This window comes from Hyperolius riggenbachi, chromosome 1, assembly GCF_040937935.1.
Source record: "Hyperolius riggenbachi isolate aHypRig1 chromosome 1, aHypRig1.pri, whole genome shotgun sequence".
Lineage (NCBI taxonomy): Eukaryota > Metazoa > Chordata > Amphibia > Anura > Hyperoliidae > Hyperolius > Hyperolius riggenbachi.
In genome coordinates, this window is record NC_090646.1 from 432,957,939 (window position 1) to 432,977,309 (window position 19,371).

Consider the following 19,371-nt stretch of genomic DNA (forward strand, 5'->3'; position numbering starts at 1 on the left):
TCAAATATATATAAATGTTTCTGTAAGTAGTTTTATCATATACACAAGTGTTAGGTATTAGAAGCAATGGAAAGAATTGTTATCTTTATGGAAGATGTTATTATGAAACTGTACCCTAGATGGCGGCAGACTTGCAGGCTGCACAGAGGGGCACTGAGTTTGCGCGGAGGGCGCGCCAGGCATAAAAATGTCCGCCATACGCGTCAGACTCCATGCCCCTGATGAGTCACTGTGTGACGAAATCGATAGGGCGGAGTCTGACGTGAAGGCGGAAGTGCAGCGTGTGGGTGAGCGGCGGCGAGGAGGACACGTGTGGCGTTCCTGATCTCCGTACGCGCGGCGGAAGACGGGGGAATACGTTTAGACGAGCCTGCCAGCCTGGCCACCTATGCGGGGGAGAGCCCGCTCAAACAACACTCTACGCGCTATTTTAAAGAGGATACATGTGAGTGCAATTGCGTTTTTATAAATAAATTTTTTTAAGCAGTATTACACTATATGGAGTTTTTCTTATGAGGATGAATATGAAGGGTGACTCCTTCTGAAGAATTATCTGGTGTCATCAGTGGAATTAACTGGTCGCAGAGGTGGGGGACGACCCGGTAATGGTCCCAAGGCGTATATAGACCATTGGTTGGTCTAGGATAGCGGTGAGTGGACCACAAAGGGTGTTGGTGGAGGTCTGCCGTTGAAATATTAGCCAGGAGTGTACTACCTGTGACATCAGGAAGAGGAGTTATCCCAGCCATAAATGTGCTTTTAATTTTAGGGCCTAAGCACTTGGACATTGTAACTTACATTTGATATATGGACTACAGAGGGATTACATTTTAACTGTTGTATCATATATGTATTTATTAACCCAAACCCATTGAGGGGTATGAGTATCCTGAGCGCCAACCTCTTTATATATATTATCATTGTTTAAGAGGAGGCGAACGGGAGTGCTGCCAAAGTTATTTTTTTCCTGAATCAGCTGTGAGCGCTTACCTCTTGTGGATATATATATACATTTTTTAAGAGGAGCGAACTAGCCGTCCTAATACCACACTAGGAATAGCTCCAAGGTTGTGGGCTTAATTCTGTGTGGGGCTATTTAAAACGAGGTCTGCTAGTAGTCCACTGTGATTGGGAATTGATTTGTGTTTTATTTGTAGGATCTTGTAGGGCATTTTTTCTGAAAATGGATGCTTTTGAACTAAGAGCTCGCAGAATTGTTAATCTTGATGAAATATTTGTAGATAGTGGGGAGATAGGTGGGAGTATGGAACAGGAGTTTAGGAAACTTCAAAATGTAATGATAAAGGAACAAGGCACTTGGTGGGACCTGGCCGCACTGACCAAATATGATAAAGAGGGTATTATACCTAAAAGACTAAGATGGGATTTAGCAGCTAATGATGGGGAGGATGATGAGGAAAATGATAAAGAATGGGAGGATTTTTTTGACAAGTGCGGTCAGGGCCTAGTCAAGTTGCTGATTAAAAGGAAGAATAAGAGATTGGAAAGGCTGGGAGGTGAAATAGAGAATATTAAAACCAAGATGACTCCCCTAAATAGTTCAGAAGAATACAAAAGCCGATCCAAAAGACTTGGTGAGATTCTAGAAAAAAATGAGAAAGAGATTCGAGTAGAAAAACAGAAAAAGTTCCAGCGAGACGCGGATGCTACAAGGAAAAAGGAAGTATATAGATGGCAGGTAAAAAAGAAGGAGGAAATTAAGGCAGCAGAAATAGCAGCTAAAATAGAAGCTAGCAAGCAGCAAAATCAAAGAACACAGGTGGAGGATCAGGGGGTGGAACAGAGACCGGTCCAAAAACCAGTGTATGTACCTAATCACGAGCAAGGAATAACATACGGCCACCATGGGGGTGAGGGGAGAGGTGGGTGGGTTAATGGGAATAGAGGATGGGGAGCTAATAGGGGGGTAGCCAGAAGCCCATATGGGGCACCCGATAGAGGGCAGGGGAGGGGTTACAGAAATGATTCTTACGGACAGTACTCGGTACCAACTCACAATCGATATGACCCTATCAGACAACACAAACAATTGGAGCCTTTTTTAGAGATTGCCCCGAGATATGGGGAGAGGGAATGGAGACAGGAGGGAGCAGGATATGCACCATATCAGAACCAATATGGAAAAAGAGAGCAAGACGAGGCACAAGGGGTGGGAAGGGGAGCAAAAAGGATGAGACAATAATAGGGGAAGGAGTATTCAATATTAGTGGCACCACCTTGAATGTTAGGGAGTTGACACTATTGGATAAAGGCTTGAAACATGCACCCAGGCAAGGTATGGATAAATTCACTACCTATATTGATATAAATAAATTTGCACGGAAACTTCACTTAAAGAAGTATTTTGCGGGTCGTCCCATACGAGATACTAAGAAAAGGGATCAGGATGGTTACATGCACACAAGTTTACGCACAAAATCTACTTTTAATCCACAAGATAAAAATTACAATGCTATTGAGGTGTTTAAGAACATGGTTATTAAGGACATGAATAAAATTCCCGAACAAAAAAATGGACGGGTTAGGGAATTAGCTAGAGAGATGTTAGAGGATAAAGGTCTGGTGGTGAGACCGGCAGATAAGGGGGGAGGGGTAGTAGTTCTGAGTAAGGCCCAATATAAAGTTGAACTGGACAGACTGGTGGGTGATAGAGAAGCTTACACTCCATTGAATGGAGATCCAACAGGCAAGTATATGGCTGAATTGAGGGAGATACTTAGGGAGGGGATGGATAGGGGTTTGATCACTGATGAGGAGTTCAAATACATTGTTCCAGATGTTCCAAGGATACCCATCATATATCAAGTCCCCAAAATGCACAAGAACAAAGCTGAACCCCCAGGGCGCCCCATAGTGAGTGGGATAGGGTCAGTGACCCACCGGTTGGGGCAATATTTGGATGAGTTCCTTAAACCTATGGTAGCAAACTTACCCAATATTCTCAAAGATACAAAACATATGCTTCAGATTATGGAAGGGGGGGAAATAAATGCGGAAGAAATAATGGTTACGATGGACGTTTCATCGTTATATACAAATATAAAACATGAACTGGGGTTGGAAGCAGTAGACTTCTATTTTAAGAAGGAGGCAAAAATTAAAGATGAACAAAGGATATACATACTCAGGTTGCTTAAATTTGCCCTAGAAAAAAACTATTTCTGGCATGACGGAAAGTACTATAATCAAACTAAGGGATGCGCCATGGGGGCGAGCTATGCTCCTAGTCTCGCAAATTTATTCATGGGAAAATGGGAACAGGAGATACTTGAGAGGGGGGGACCAGTGAGAATGTGGCGCAGATTCATTGATGACTTGTTTTTTGTGTGGGGAGGTGGGAAGGAGCATCTGGAACTGTATATGGATAGCCTAAATGACAATGATGTGGGTATTTCCCTCACTATGCAATCCAGTAAGGATAGTATCCAGTTTTTGGACCTAGAAATAGTGAGGAGGGGGGATATTATGGGCACTAAGAGCTATTTCAAAGACACAGATAGAAATGGGTATATATCCACGGAGAGTTGTCACCATCCAGCATGGATTAAGGGTATCCCAAGGGGGCAGTTCTTGAGGATGAAACAAAATTGTTCAGATATACAGGATTATTACAGACAGGCTGGTATTTTAAAAAATAGATTTATGGAAAAGGGATATAAGGGAAGAGAGCTTGATGAGGAAATACAAAGGGTTGGAAATATGGATAGACGAACAATGTTGGAGGACAGAGGAGAAGAACGGGAAAAGGGTGAGTATGAACTAGCCTTCATTACAGGATTTAATACCCAATATAAGAAACTTCAAAATATCATTAGACAACATTGGGGAATCCTGGAGACAGATTTGACACTTAGAAGTATTATCCCAGCCCAACCTAAATTTATCTATAGGAAGGCCCAAAACTTGAAACAAATTTTGGCACCAAGCTGTGTGGAGCCTAAGAAAACTCCGCGTATGCAGGGGTGGCAAACAGCTGGTTTCTTCCCATGCAGAGGCTGTAAGGCCTGCAGGGAAGCAAATGGTGTCCGAACAGATAGGGTGGTGTCCTTCAGCAATGGTAAGAATTTTAAAATTCAGGAGTTCATTACCTGCAATGACAAGTTTGTAGTATACCTTGCCTGGTGCAAATGTGGATGGCAGTATATTGGTAGGACAACACGTACCCTCAAGGAGAGGATGGGGGAGCATGTACGAAATATCACTAAGGGGTACCCCAACCATGGAGTCTCAGCACATTTTGGGAGTCATCATAATTGTAACCCCAAGGAGTTGTCCTTCTGTGGTCTGCAAAAGATCATCCCAAATTGGAGGGGGTGCAATAAAATCAAAAAGGTTTCACAAGAGGAAACCAAGTGGATCCACCGGATGGGTACACTCAGACCAGATGGTCTAAATATAGACATCGACCTAGTCTGTTTTTTGGGGGAATAGGAGTGTGATGTGTGCGCATGCGCTCCATAACCGAAATAGCGGGCAGGTGCTACTGAGTTCATTCTATGGGGGGTGGAGGAGAGTAAAACTTATTCATCCTGTTAGGCTATACATAATGTTTGGGTAGTAAGGGTGGTATATTTGGGTTTTAATGGGGTCATACATTTGGTAATAGGTGGATGGAATTGGAACTAGGATGTAATGGTCAACATGTGGTGTTTGTGTAAATGTGGAGCATGCAGCCCCGCTTAGGCACAGTAGTGAGAGGAGGGGGGGTGTAGGAAGGATGGAAGGGAGGTGTATCCATATGGGAGAGTGTAATTTATACATGAGGGTGCGACTAGCGGGACTGTATGGCACACATGGCAAGGAATAATGTGATGATGAGGGATTTGTATTGTAGGGGTGGGAATCAAATATATATAAATGTTTCTGTAAGTAGTTTTATCATATACACAAGTGTTAGGTATTAGAAGCAATGGAAAGAATTTTTATCTTTATGGAAGATGTTATTATGAAACTGTACCCTAGATGGCGGCAGACTTGCAGGCTGCACAGAGGGGCACTGAGTTTGCGCGGAGGGCGCGCCAGGCATAAAAATGTCCGCCATACGCGTCAGACTCCATGCCCCTGATGAGTCACTGTGTGACGAAATCGATAGGGCGGAGTCTGACGTGAAGGCGGAAGTGCAGCGTGTGGGTGAGCGGCGGCGAGGAGGACACGTGTGGCGTTCCTGATCTCCGTACGCGCGGCGGAAGACGGGGGAATACGTTTAGACGAGCCTGCCAGCCTGGCCACCTATGCGGGGGAGAGCCCGCTCAAACAACACTCTACGCGCTATTTTAAAGAGGATACATGTGAGTGCAATTGCGTTTTTATAAATAAATTTTTTTAAGCAGTATTACACTATATGGAGTTTTTCTTATGAGGATGAATATGAAGGGTGACTCCTTCTGAAGAATTATCTGGTGTCATCAGTGGAATTAACTGGTCGCAGAGGTGGGGGACGACCCGGTAATGGTCCCAAGGCGTATATAGACCATTGGTTGGTCTAGGATAGCGGTGAGTGGACCACAAAGGGTGTTGGTGGAGGTGTGCCGTTGAAATATTAGCCAGGAGTGTACTACCTGTGACATCAGGAAGAGGAGTTATCCCAGCCATAAATGTGCTTTTAATTTTAGGGCCTAAGCACTTGGACATTGTAACTTACATTTGATATATGGACTACAGAGGGATTACATTTTAACTGTTGTATCATATATGTATTTATTAACCCAAACCCATTGAGGGGTATGAGTATCCTGAGCGCCAACCTCTTTATATATATTATATATATATGTGTGTTTATTATATACTAGAGAGGGTGCTAATGCTTGGCTTATTATTATGTTTTTTAGCCAGCAAAACATGAAAAGCCTGAAAAGCCTGATAAATCTTCTACACAGTCTAGTAAATCTGGGAAGAAATGTGCCATTTGCTCCTCTCGTTTGTCTTCTTCTTCCTCAAAGAAGCTATGCCAAGATTGTACAAGCAAACTAGTTAAGGATGAATCCCCAGTAATCTTTAAGGATCTGATGGGATGGATGCGGTCAGAAATGTCTTCCGCCATCAAAGAAATTAAGGATTCTGCCATTTCTGCTCAGACTGTACCTCCCAGCCCTGCTGAGATGCCTGGTCCTAGCAATGAGGCTCCAGTTATTCCTTTATCTCGTACTCCTGTGCAGGCTAGGGAAAGCAGACAGAGTGAGGTAGAAGGTTCTCAATTTTCTGATGGAGAAATTTCTGCACTAGATGAAATATCTGAGGGGGAGGAAATGGATAAAGCTGAAAAACCACAAAAGTTTGCTTTTTCCACAGAATCAATGAAGGATCTTTTAACATCCATGCATGAGACTATGGGTATTAAATCAGAACAAAAGCCCTTGTCACCCCTGGACCAGATGTATGAGGGTCTGGCGGACCCCCAATCTAGGTTCATTCCGGTCCATTCCACTCTTAAAACTATGATTAGGAAAGAGTGGCAAAATCCTGAGAAAAGGGCCTTTTGGCCAAAATCTTTATCTAAGCGTTATCCTTTTGCTCCAGATGACCAGGCCTGTTGGGGCCCTCCGCCTAAGCTAGACCCTTCCTTTTCCAGGGTTTCAAGAAAATCAGACCTTATGTTTGAGGATTTCGGAAACCTAAGGGACCCAATAGACAAAAAAATGGATAATGTTTTACGAAGGGCATGGGAGTCTGCTTCATTAACCTTCAAGCCGGCTGTAGCATCGACGGCAGTTAGTCGATCTCTGAAGACTTGGTTGGCAGACTTGCAGTATAAAATAGCTAATGGGGTTTCTAGGGAGGAGATCCTTAACGACTTTCCTAAAATTACCAATGCCTCAGATTTTATGGTTGATGCAGCAGACGATACGGTTAAATTAACAGCCCGTACCACCGCACTAGTCAATTCAGCCAGAAGAGGAGTATGGGTTAAGACATGGAATGGGGAGAACGCATCAAAATCTAAACTTTGTGGTATCCCCTGTGAGGGAAATCTGCTGTTTGGGTCTAAGCTGGACGATACACTTGATCGTACGGCAGATAATAAGAAAAATTTCCCAAGAAAGCGCCCTTTTCAAAATAAACGGCCATTTCGGGCCCCCGCTAAAAATGAAACAGATAGTAAATCCTCCAAGGGTAGAAGATGGGCCCCTTACAAACAACAAGGACCCCGCAATACCTTTGCTAATACTAAAAAGACAAATAAACAATGACGCCATCATTCCAGTGGGGGGGGAGAATCACCAACTTTTACGAAATATGGCAACAACTATTCACCAATCAATGGTTACTAAACATAATATTGGAGGGTTACAGAATAGAGTTCGAACATCTTCCCCCTCAAAACTTTGTCTTAACACCTTGTCCAAAAGACCCAGCCTTATTAATAGCCCTCCAGTCAGAAGTAAAGTCTCTTCTTCAGAAAGGAGTAATTCGACAGGTCCCAGCATGTCAAAAAGAACAGGGATTCTACTCCCCAATCTTCCTGGTAAAAAAGCCTCAAGGAGCCTATCGACTGATTCTAAACCTAAAGAAATTGAATTTAATAGTCAGATACAGAAAATTCAGGATGGACAATATCCGATCTGTAGTTCATCTTTTACAGAAGGACGATTTTTTGGCATCCCTAGACCTGAAGGATGCGTATCTACATCTACCAATCCATTTATCCTGCCAACAATACCTGAGGTTTGCCATCTGGATGGAAGGAGAGGTAAGACATTTTCAATTTAATGCCTTGCCTTTCGGTCTATCGTCAGCCCCATGGCTATTTACTAAGGTTATGTCTGAAGTTTTAGCTCTTCTCAGGCTAAGACATGTTAATATTGTCGGATACCTTGATGATTTTTTATTATGGGGTTCTTCTGAAAAATCAGTTAATGATCAGCTTTTTATAACTTTGGGCGTTCTCCAGGAATTAGGTTGGTTAATTAATTGGGAAAAGTCTGCTTTGATCCCTTCCCAATGTCTAGAATTTTTGGGCTTCAATATTTCTACCAGAGAAGAGAAACTGTTGTTACCTGATAGGAAGATCATTGCTATTTTTAATAATATTTTCTCATTTCAGAAATTAAGAAGCATATCGCTAAGAAAAGCCATGGCTCTTCTAGGCCTTCTAACCTCTGCCTTTCCGGCAATCCAGTGGGGACAGTTCCATGCGAGATTTTTACAAATATGGATTTTGAAATCTTGGAACAGGTCGCTAATGAGTCTAGACAGGAAGATCATCATTCCACAAAGTGTAAAGGCTTCCCTTATCTGGTGGCTACAGCTGAATCATCTATCTCCAGGTCATCTGTGGAATTATCCACAACAGAATACAATCACAACGGATGCCAGCCTGTGGGGTTGGGGAGCCCACTTCAATTCTCTGCCGGCTCAAGGCTCATGGAGTATGATAATAAGGTCTCAGTCATCGAACAACAGAGAGTTACAAGCGGTATGGCAAGCCTTACTACATTTCGGGCCCCTAATAGAAAATTCTCATGTCAAGATAAGAACAGACAACAGGAGCGTTGTAGCTTTCCTAAACAGGCAAGGGGGCACGAGGAGTCAATCCTTATGGGAAAAGACGTCAAAGATCCTATTCTGGTCGGAAAGAAATCTGTTATCATTAACAGCGATACACCTAAAAGGAACCTCAAACCACTTGGCGGACTACCTCAGCAGGAGGAAGTTGGACTCGAACGAGTGGTCACTAGATCTGGAAGTTTTTCAGCAGGTGACGTTACAATGGGGTTACCCAGAAGTAGACCTGTTTGCAAGAAGAGCGAATGCGAAATGTCAGCAATTCTGTGCCCTGTTTCCGGAGGACCTACCTTGGAAAGTAGACACCTTCTCGATCAATTGGGGAGAGTTACTGATGTATGCATTTCCTCCAATTCCATTGTTACCACGAGTAATAAAGAAGATTATTCAAGACAAAGCTCGAGTAATCCTGATAGCTCCACTATGGCCGAAAAGACCATGGTTCACGTTATTAAAAACACTAGCAGTTACAGATCCGATAGTCTTTCCTCCCATACCTCACTTGCTGTCCCAGGGTCCAGTGTGGCATCCGAGTTTAAACAACCTTCACCTTTCAGCCTGGAAGCTGAGTGGGGCATCCTGAAGTCCAAAGGCTTTTCAGATGATCTATCAGAAACTTTGATACAGAGTAGGAAGAAGGTGACTCGGGTAATATACCAAAAGGCCTGGAGAGTGTTTAACGAATGGTGTTCGGAAAGATCTTGTGACAATACTTCACTTAAATCCGTATTGGAATTTCTTCAGTGTGGATACAAGAAGGGGCTTAGTATAAGCACTCTGAAGGTACAAGTATCTGCTCTAAGCGTATTTTTAGAAAGACGGCTGGCAGAAGAAAATCTAATTTTAAGATTCTTCCAAGCTTTAAAGAGACTGAAACCACCAATCAGGTCCAAAATACCCTCATGGGATTTAAATACTGTCTTACAGGGAATATGCGAGGATCCATTTTAACCATTATCACAAATTTCGGATAAATTTCTTACTCTGAAAACCATTTTCTTACTAGCCATTACTTCAGCTAGGAGAATGGGTGAATTGCAATCATTATCTATTAGAGAGCCGTACTGCATAATCTCGGAAGATAGAATTACGTTACGAACGGATGCAGCGTTTCTACCTAAGGTTGTTTCCTCATTTCACAGGAATCAAGAAATCTTCCTTCCTTCCTTTTGTGAGAATCCTAACAATGACAAAGAAAAGAAACTTCATTGCCTGGACGTAAGGAGATGTCTTATACAATATATGGAGAGAACAGGTCCATGGAGAAAGACTGACGCAATGTTCATTCTATTTGCTGGGAAACAAAGAGGCAACAAGGCGTCCAAAACCACTCTAGCACGATGGATCAGACAGGCTATTGCATTGGCATATCAAGCTCAAGGGAAGCAGTTAGGGTCTTCAATTAGAGCTCATTCTACAAGAGGAATATCAACTTCCTGGGCAGAGAGGTCAGGGGCATCAATAGAACAGATCTGCAGAGCTGCTACCTGGTCAAGTCACAATACCTTTGTGAGGCATTATCGCCTAAACATCTCAGCCGCAGCAGACTTATCATTTGGAAGAAAAGTGCTACAGGCAGTGGTCCCGCCCTAAATCTCATATCTGGTACATCGTCTCATCCAGGGGTGCTGTCCAATGACGTTCTGGGAAAGACAACTTTACTTACGGTAACGTCTTTTCCAGTAGTCAGAAGGACAGCACCCCTGCAACCCGCCCTATCTTTGGGTGGAATAATAATTATGTAAGTAGGCATTTATACTGGTCCGTGTCATCTTTTGTATTAACTGAAGTACTGAGGGTAAGCTTGTAGCTTATATATGGCTGCCAATTTGTTATGCAAATCTTCTTTTGCAGTTCCTGTCCACAGTTTGGAGGGAGACAAGTCTCATCCAGGGGTGCTGTCCTTCTGACTACTGGAAAAGACGTTACCGTAAGTAAAGTTGTCTTTTTTTTCCATTTACCCATGAAAAATATCCAATAAGCAAGCCATAGACTGAATAGACTTTAAAATGATGTTAATAAATATTTTCCGTCTCACAAATTAATGTGGTAGGTTTATCATAATGTTCTGCAGTGGTTAATTTGTGAATATCTCTAGGCAATACACCGCTGCTTGTAATTATATGTAAGAAGCAGAAAATAAATGGTCACAAACTGAACATTCCTACACTATTAATTACATTTAAATATAAAGGTAGTTAATAACATTTTTATTGTCTTTTAGAGCTTATCGTATTGGACAGTGCAGAGATGTGAAAGTGTTTAGGCTGATATCCTTGGGTACTGTGGAGGAAATAATCTATTTAAGACAGGTATACAAACAGGTAAGGCATATATTGCTTGGTATGCGAAACAGATTTTTTAAAAATCACCTGAATCACATATCCCCTTAATTGAACGTACATGCAAACACTGTACCCCCTCGCCCCCCTTTTTGTTTACAATTACTACTTTTACCTGTTCTGCAAACATTAGGTCAACTCATATTTAAAATTAACCTTTTTTACTATTGAATAAAACAACTAAGGGCTCATTTCCTTATGCACGCTTTTAGCTTATATTTTTTTTCATACATGCGCTACCATTCACCACTGAATCGCAGCACATGGTTGCGAGTATTTTGGCGTAATAAACGAATGGGAGAGCAAGCGCCACCTCTGGGGTTAAGTGCTGTTAAAACAGCACAGAAGATTTGGGAGCAGCTGGTGCCACCATAGGCCGTAATAGGAATTACGGCTATAGCAGCGATCAGTGAGTATCTTGGGCGCCGTCAAAAGATGGAGCTCAAATTACTTTTAAATCCAGCCAGCAATAGCTGGAAGCCGAATTACATAATTCCCTACCATCCACGTCGACCTGCAGGGGGAATAGTAATTAACTCTGCTTGGACTTTATGCAGGCTTTATCGGCTTTATCCTGAGCCTAAATCTCCCAGCAGCATATTCATATATTCATAAGTATGCCTCTGGGAGAATCAAGTGCAACGCAGAGCCACGATTACGCACGGCTCCTGTGTTGCATATGGAAATGAGCCCTAACATTGCAAGTTATGGCCATTTCTTTAGTTATTACCAGAATTGCTAAATTAACTGGCAATTCTCAGAAATATGCCTAAAGTGAACCTTAACTGAACAAAAGAAAAAGAGTTTCACTTACCTGGGTGTTCGACCAGCCCCCTGCAGCCGTCCTGTGCCCATGGTGTGCCAAACCGATCCTCCGGTCCCGCGCCGCGGCTTAGTTTCATTTCTGCCAACTGATCGGTGAGCGCGTCCTGGGCAGGCATAGTAAGAGGTTCTCTCTTACTGCTCCTGCGCAGGACACGCTCGCCGGCATGAAGGCGTACGAGGTTGTGCAGGGCCAGAGCCCCGCTGACTGATCAGTTGGCAGAAACAAAACTAAACCGCGGCGAGGGACCAAAGGATCGGTTTGGGCACAGGACGGCTGCAGGGGGCTGGTCGAAGCCCCAGGTAAGTGAAACTTTTTCCTTTTTTTTCGGATAAGGTTCACTTTAAGCTTGTTTGATGTGGTTCTGTGATAAAAGAATTGTTTTTTTTTTCTCTGTATGCGTAAAACATTTTTATTATAAAAACATGATGCAGTTCTGTGTGTAAGTTACATGGCTGTATACTAGCTATAGATATACAGGTAATTTTTGAGTACTCAGCATATCACAAAGCTGACACTAAGTTATTAGATATTGTTCTACCCCCTCTGAACTACAGATATGTGTGCCCTTTTCTGTTCTTCTGTGTGCAGGTGTTTGACCACAAGTTTTGTGTTTTTCACTTCTGTGTCTTGTAATAGCAACTTCACTGTGCGGCAGTTGGAAGTGAAAATGCCAAACGCTACTTTAAAGCTGTCCAAGGATCAAAAGAGCATAAAGGCGAATTATTTGGTATCAATAACCTGTTCAAACTGAGAACGCAGGGAACCTGTCTTACAAAGGATATATTAGAGGTATGTTTATCATAGTCTTTACTTTTTTTTAAGATTGATTTATTTTTTATTTATTTTTTGCATGTAGAAGAAGTACAGCAGCTCCTCACCAAATGCAGGTGGGGGTGTACAAAACAAATACTCAATGGACATTCATGTAGTCACCTTTCACCCACCAATTACCTCCTTATCCCAAGGTTCTTACAGCTTTGACACTCACTCACTGTAGCAGACGTTAGTTTGTTTTTGTATCGATACCTGCCTTGCATGGCTATTGTATCAAGTAAAAAAAAGAAAAACATTTATACTATCACAAATACTCAGAGCGTGCTTGGCTTTTCCTCCGTTCCTTAAATTTTGGTAGATGGTTTGAACTTCAGTAATAGATCTTTCAGTATCTGTGCATTCCTGGATTATTTCAGAGTGTGAGTAAGCTGCACTAGGTTTCCTGATTATATGACCTCAATGCTATTTCTTAAAGTTAGCTGATGAGGTTTGCAAAGCTTGACTGATTCCAGAAACTTTACACATAATGCATTTACTAAAGTTATTTTACTTAAAGAGGGGCTGGATTAAAAACGGCTTTGAACATATTGTACCCAGAGCATTTTAAATATAAAATGCGACATTGATATCTAGCTAAACCTCACCCACTGTTTAAAGTTTTTGGTAAATTGGTTGGTACATCAAATTCAGGGTATCACCATTTTGAAAAAACACAAACACATGCAATTTTGTTTGCGAGCCTGTGTAGTAGTTGTCCCAGCATGCATACAACATGATCCTGCTGTATCCCTTGTCTCAGTGGAATGGTATGGTGTGTGTGTGTGTGGGGGGGTGGGGGGTGGGGAGGGGGGGGTTAGGTAGAGAGGCCTTAACTTGCAAGTAGTTATGGTAAATACATTTTGTGTCAGAAAGTTTTAAAATTGTATGAATGATTATTATTATTATTATTATTTAGTATTTATATAGCGCCGACATATTACGCAGCGCTGTACAGTGTATATATACATATATATCTTGTCACTAACTGTCCCTCAAAGGAGCTCACAATCTAATCCCTACCATTGCCATATGTCTATATTATGTAGTGTAAGTACTGTAGTCTAGGGCCAATTTTTTAGAGGGGGCCAATTAACTTATCTGTATGTTTTTGGAATGTGGGAGGAAACCGGAGTGCCCGGAGGAAACCCACGCAGACACGGAGAGAACATACAAACTCTTTGCAGATAGTGCCCTGGCTGGGATTCGAACCAGGGACCCAGCGCTGCAAGGCGAGAGAGCTAACCACTACGCCACCGTGCTGCCCATATGATGCATCACTTTTACCATTTCAGCCCGTGGGTATTTTTCACCTTATGCATCAGAGCAATTTTCACCTTCTATTCATTCGCCAATAACTTTATCACTTATTATCACAATGAATTGATCTATTGATCTGTATCTACACCAATTATGCTTTCTTTGGGTGGTACATTTTGCTAAGAATTATTTTTTTCTAAATGCGTTTTCACAGGAATGTTTCACAGGAACGGTTTTCGGCCATTATAGCTTTAAAATAATACATGCTACCATAACTATAACCTATGCATTTTATTTGCCCATTTGTCCCGGTTATTACACCATTTAAATTGTGTCCCTATCACAATGTATGACACCAATATTTTATTTGGAAATAAAAGTGCATTTTTTTTCAGTTTTGCGTCCATCACTATTTACAAGCTTATAATTAAAAAAAAAAAATGTTTGTAATATACCCTCTTCACATGCATATTAAAAAAGTTCAGACCCTTAGGTAACTATTTATGTTTTTTTTTTTTGTTTTATTAAAAATGTTATTTGTGTAATTTTTCGGGTGGGAGGTAAACAGTTATTTTTAAATGGAATAATGTGTGTTTATTTTATTAAAAAATGTATGTAGATGTAGTTTTACTATTTGGCCACAGTCAAAAACATATTTTAGTCCTGGAAGCGAACACTCTTGCTTCCAGGAAGCATAAGGAGGATGCAAAATGGATCAATAAACTGATTGTTTGACTTCAGATGGCACAATCAATACTATCTGATCTGATCGATTGGAAGTTTGTCTGTTCGCCAAATTGTATTGTTTATAGACACCTTTAGCCTGGCAAATATATATCAGATCAGCAGAATTTGTTCGATCGAAGTGATCACTGCAGAGTAGTGTTGGGGTTCATTGGCCTCAATTCACTAAGCAGTTTAGACTAGTCTACAGATGGTTTTTAGTCTACTAATGGTTTAGTGTAATGTTTTAGACCTGTTTTTAGACCTGGTCTAACATTCAGTAATTACACAATTCACAAAGGCAAACAAGGAGTGACTACGCCCACTTTTTCTGACAGAGATTAGACCAGCTGATTTCTGTCGGTAAAGTAATTCTGTGAGTTATTTTAGATGTGAGGATGGAACCTTTTGAATTAATTATGCAGGAGTTTAATTGTATGTAGAGGAGAGCTCATCAGATAATAAGGATGTCAGTCATAGCTACTCGTTTGTGAATTGCATCTTTTGATAATTTCCCCTGCTTTACCCACCTAATTACCAAATGGTTTAGACCAGTTCTAAAAACAGGTCTAAGGGCCTGTTCAGACTGTCAGCGTTTGTAGAACGCGTATAAATTCAAAGAAACGCAAGTTGAAAAACGCATGCGTTTTTCTTGCGTTCGAATGCGTTTTCTATTGCGTTTTGCACACACACGTGACCCAGGAAAAAAAAAGAATTATGGGAACCGCAGAGGGAAACGTACGCTAAAAACGCAATAGTACGCGTTTTTGATACGCGTCCATAGACTTTCATTGCGTCTGTTTCTATGCGTGACGCACAGAACTGCGTGCAGCAATGCGGATGAGAAACGTATGCGTCTCATAGGCATACATGTGAACGAGGCAATTAGAAAACATTAGTAGCCGGTTCTATGCGGAAAGTCTGCCTGTACGCGTTCTGGAAAAACGGCTAGGAACGCACATAGTCTGAACAGGTCCTAAAAGATTTGGTAATGGTGAATTCCCCTTTGATGCAACTGACCAAACCATCAATAGATTAAAAACCATCAGTAGACTAGTCTAAAGTGCTTAGTGAATTGAGGCCATTGTTTCCGAGCTCACCGGAACACAACACCTCAGCACCATTCAGCACTGAACCTGCAGACTAGGTCTGGGAGAGTTGCCTTACTTGCAATACACGGTACATTTCGCACGACTCCAATACTTTTTCCTTGTTGCTTTGGAAGGCGGAAGTATGAAGTCATGTGAAATGCGCCATGAAGTGCAATGTCTCTTAACCATCTTAGCGGTATGGACGAGCTCAGCTCGTCCATCACCGCCGATGGCTGCCGCTCAGGCCCTGCTGGGCCGATTTTGCTCAAATAAAGAGCAGCACACGCAGCCGGCACTTTGCCAGCCGCGTGTGCTGCCCGATCGCCGCCGCTCTGCTGCGATCCGCCGCGAGCAGCGGCGAAAGAGGGTCCCCCCAGCCGCCTGAGCCCTGCGCAGCCGGAACAAATAGTTCCGGCTAGCGCTAAGGGCTGGATCGGAGGCGGCTGACGTCAGGACGTCGGCTGACGTCCATGACGTCACTCCGCTCGTCGCCATGGCGACAGGAGAAGCCAAACACGGAAGGCTGCTCATTGCGGCCTTCCGTGTTACTTCTGGCTGCCGGAGGCGATCGGAAGAACGCCTCCGGAGCGCCATCTAGTGGGCTTTCATGCAGCCAACTTTCAGTTGGCTGCATGAAATAGTTTTTTTTTTATTTAAAAAAAACCCTCCCGCAGCCGCCCTGGCGATCTTAATAGAACGCCAGGGTGGTTAATAGCTATATTTTGCATACATACTATATAATCTGTCTCACTCCTGTATAGTATGTTCCAAAAATACCTACGCTTTTTGTATTATTTTGCATGATGAACAAAGCGTTACATGTTCATTGCCACATTTCTTCTTTCTCTTGGTACAGCGTGAAGGTCAAGTTGAAGCAGGAATCAGAAGTACAACCATGTTTTTAAACCAGCAGTCAGTACCAAGCGATGCAAACTCTGTGAGTTTTTTCTTTTATGTACTACAAAGTATTTGTATTGTCCCTTTGTTATTAAAAAGATGTAGATCCATTAAACGGGAAAAAGAAAAATCTAATACTCCTGACAAATGTCTTTCAAAAGTTTGAGGTTCCGGCAAAATTTTAAAACATTTCAGGTGTATTTATAAAAGTGCCATAACATTTATTTATATGCCATAATCATAGCAGCTCTGTACTGTTGTGGCACTTACTGATTTTGATGATGTCTCTTCACCACAAGCTAAATAAACACTGTGTGCTTGCAAGAAATGGAAACAGCTGAGAAAATGACCATTACTATGTACAAATTAACTTTCTGACAGTTCTGCAGATGTGAGCTTGTTTGTCTAGATTTTATGTATGTCCAAAGTTTTACCACCTCACCCAAGTGACTCACTTACATAGGATAACTGGATTACAAATGACATCACTCACAATGTACTAAGTGGTAAATCATTATAGTACTGGCAACATGTTCTGGTTGGAAAACGTGCCTTAACATGTACAGACCATCCTTGGGTGTGACTTGTAGCAGCTATCCTGTTCACTTGTGTAACACTGTAGGGATACTCGTGAAATTTATATATTGGTAGGGCAACTTAGGACTTTTTTTTTCCTTTCAGATTTAATCACATTCATAGACAAGCAGCCATGCAACTTGCTGAATTGTCTATAAAGAGAGCCCGAGCCGAAGCTTGGCTTCAGAAACACATACTTACCTAGGGAGAGGGAAGCCTCTGGATCCTAATGAGGCGTCCTCTGGTCCTCTGCCACTACCTGGGACCCTCCAGCTGATTGGGGCCTGGCTCTTCTACTGGCATGAGCCAGCCGTGACTGAGCAGTAGCGTGGAGCTGCCAGCGCACGATGTACTGCACAGGTGCGGCTGTACTCACAAGCCCTTATTTGTAAACTCTGGGGGTTCACCGAGCGGCAATGGGTGACTGTGGAGAGCCTTGTTAGGATCTGGAGGATTTTGTACCTGAGCTTCGGCTTGGGTACACTTTAAAATAATCACTTTGATAGATTGCTAGCTAGCTAGCTTGCAGACAATCATGCTGAAACTGTAAGATAAAAATTTACCTCCACAACTCCACAATGGACGAACAATTCCTTTTAAACCTATACACACACATAATGCCTTTCATCATCCTACATGAATACTCATGATAATTTCTGGTGACTGTTGTGTTTACAAGAGTCTCCAGAAGTGTCTCCGGAAGGATTTCTCTTCCGCAGTCTGTCTAGCTGGAAAATCCTTGACTTGTAGCTCTTACGGCTGGTGCACACCAAGAGCGCTTCTGAACACTTTTTAAAATGCTTGTGCTTCAAAAAGCCCATGGCTAATGTATTTGAATGTGATGGAGCACACCAGAGCGATGTGCTTTTTTCCGAAACGCAAATGCGGGTCCTGCAGCATTTTTGCTGATTTCTGAGGCAATAAGAAAGTGGAAAATCGCTCTGAAAAGTGCTAGAACAGAGCGATTTTCGATTTTCCAAGCATTTTTGTTACAGAAGCTATTTAGTTCCAGCAGTACTGTAACAAAAAATAAAAAATGTTACACCAAAAGGCTCCATAAATGGCTAGGTATGCTTAAAAAATCGCTAGGCACATGGCTAGAATCGCCTTAAAGGACTTACGAGGCCAAAATCGTTAAAGTCAAGTACCTGCAAGATGTTTAAATGCACAGAGGACGCCGTCCGCGCCCTTCGTGCAGTTCCGCCAGGTCCCCTTCCTGAAACCGCCCCAGTGTGCTACAGTGCGTGGTTCGGAGGGTTGGCCCTAGAGCTGCGCAGCCGCACTCGCGGCAATGCGGACTGCGCAGCCGCGGCCAGCTCCGGCGCCATATTAGGAGCAGCATGAGAGCCCGACCCGGACTGTGGGGTCGCGATCGGCACGGGGGGCGCTTTCAGGAAGGGGCCCAGCGGAACTGCACGGAGGGCGCAGACGGCGTCCTCCGTGCATTTAAACATCTTGCAGGTACTTGACTTTTTTTAACGATTTTGGCCTCGTAAGTCCTTTAAGAAATCACTTCAAAAAGCACCGAGTTGCCTTTACGCTAGTGCTTTTTGGTATGCACTGGCCCTTATAGTGAGGCATATCCAGAGGATCAGCATTACAAGATGGTGATTTGTCTTTCCAGAATAATGCAAGAAATGGCTTCTTCCATCCGTACCTCATGATGGCGGCCGTTTAAAGTAAAATGACTGTATGTATGTGATAGATATGTATTGTAGCAGCACTGCAGCTGGTTTACTGAAGAAGATGTGATCAGGGAAGATGACTGCAAAATCGGTGAAGACTGCAATGCATATACTATGAAGAGGGTTAGCTTGCTGCTATTTTCTGTATGCTGGAAGAATAGAGGAGCGTCCCGGAGGAGGCAGCTGTGCAAATTATATATGGATTACTTTGGGAAAGTTGTCTGTTTATGTTGCTTTTTTTTGCAGTTGCCGTCTTTGTTTTAGCATGTGAAGGTTCTGATGGGTGAGGTAGGGCAATGTACATATAATACTTGCTGTGCTTGGTCATGTGCTCCAGGGATGTTGCTAGTATAGGTAGTGTTTGTAGTACTTTATTTTGTGTATTTTCTTATGTGCTGCTCTAGTGTAATAAAGTTGAGGTGGTTTGTAGCTCTGAAGAAACGCAGAGTTTGGTGTGTAGCTAGAAGTTCTGGCTTTGTAGCTAGAACCGTCCCAGGTTATCTGGACTAGACACGTGTTAAAATGTGAGTAAATGGCCTCAATTTACTAAGCAGTTTAGACTAGTCTACTGATGGTTTTTAGTCTACCGATGGTTTGGTGTAAGTCGGTTGCATCAAAAGGAAATTCACTAATAATTA

The 19,371-nt window shown here is 42.5% G+C and overlaps 1 protein-coding gene across 2 annotated transcripts in view; it reads left to right on the forward strand.

Moving 5' to 3' along the window:
- ERCC6L2 (ERCC excision repair 6 like 2) overlaps window positions 1-19,371 on the forward strand; it is a 289,432-nt gene that overhangs the window by 110,272 nt on the left and 159,789 nt on the right. For both annotated transcript variants that reach the window (XM_068237461.1, XM_068237451.1), the window contains exons 14-16: window positions 10,748-10,847; window positions 12,328-12,480; window positions 16,432-16,512. In XM_068237461.1, the coding sequence (XP_068093562.1) occupies window positions 10,748-10,847; window positions 12,328-12,480; window positions 16,432-16,512 (334 nt within the window). The remainder of the gene's footprint in view (window positions 1-10,747; window positions 10,848-12,327; window positions 12,481-16,431; window positions 16,513-19,371) is intronic.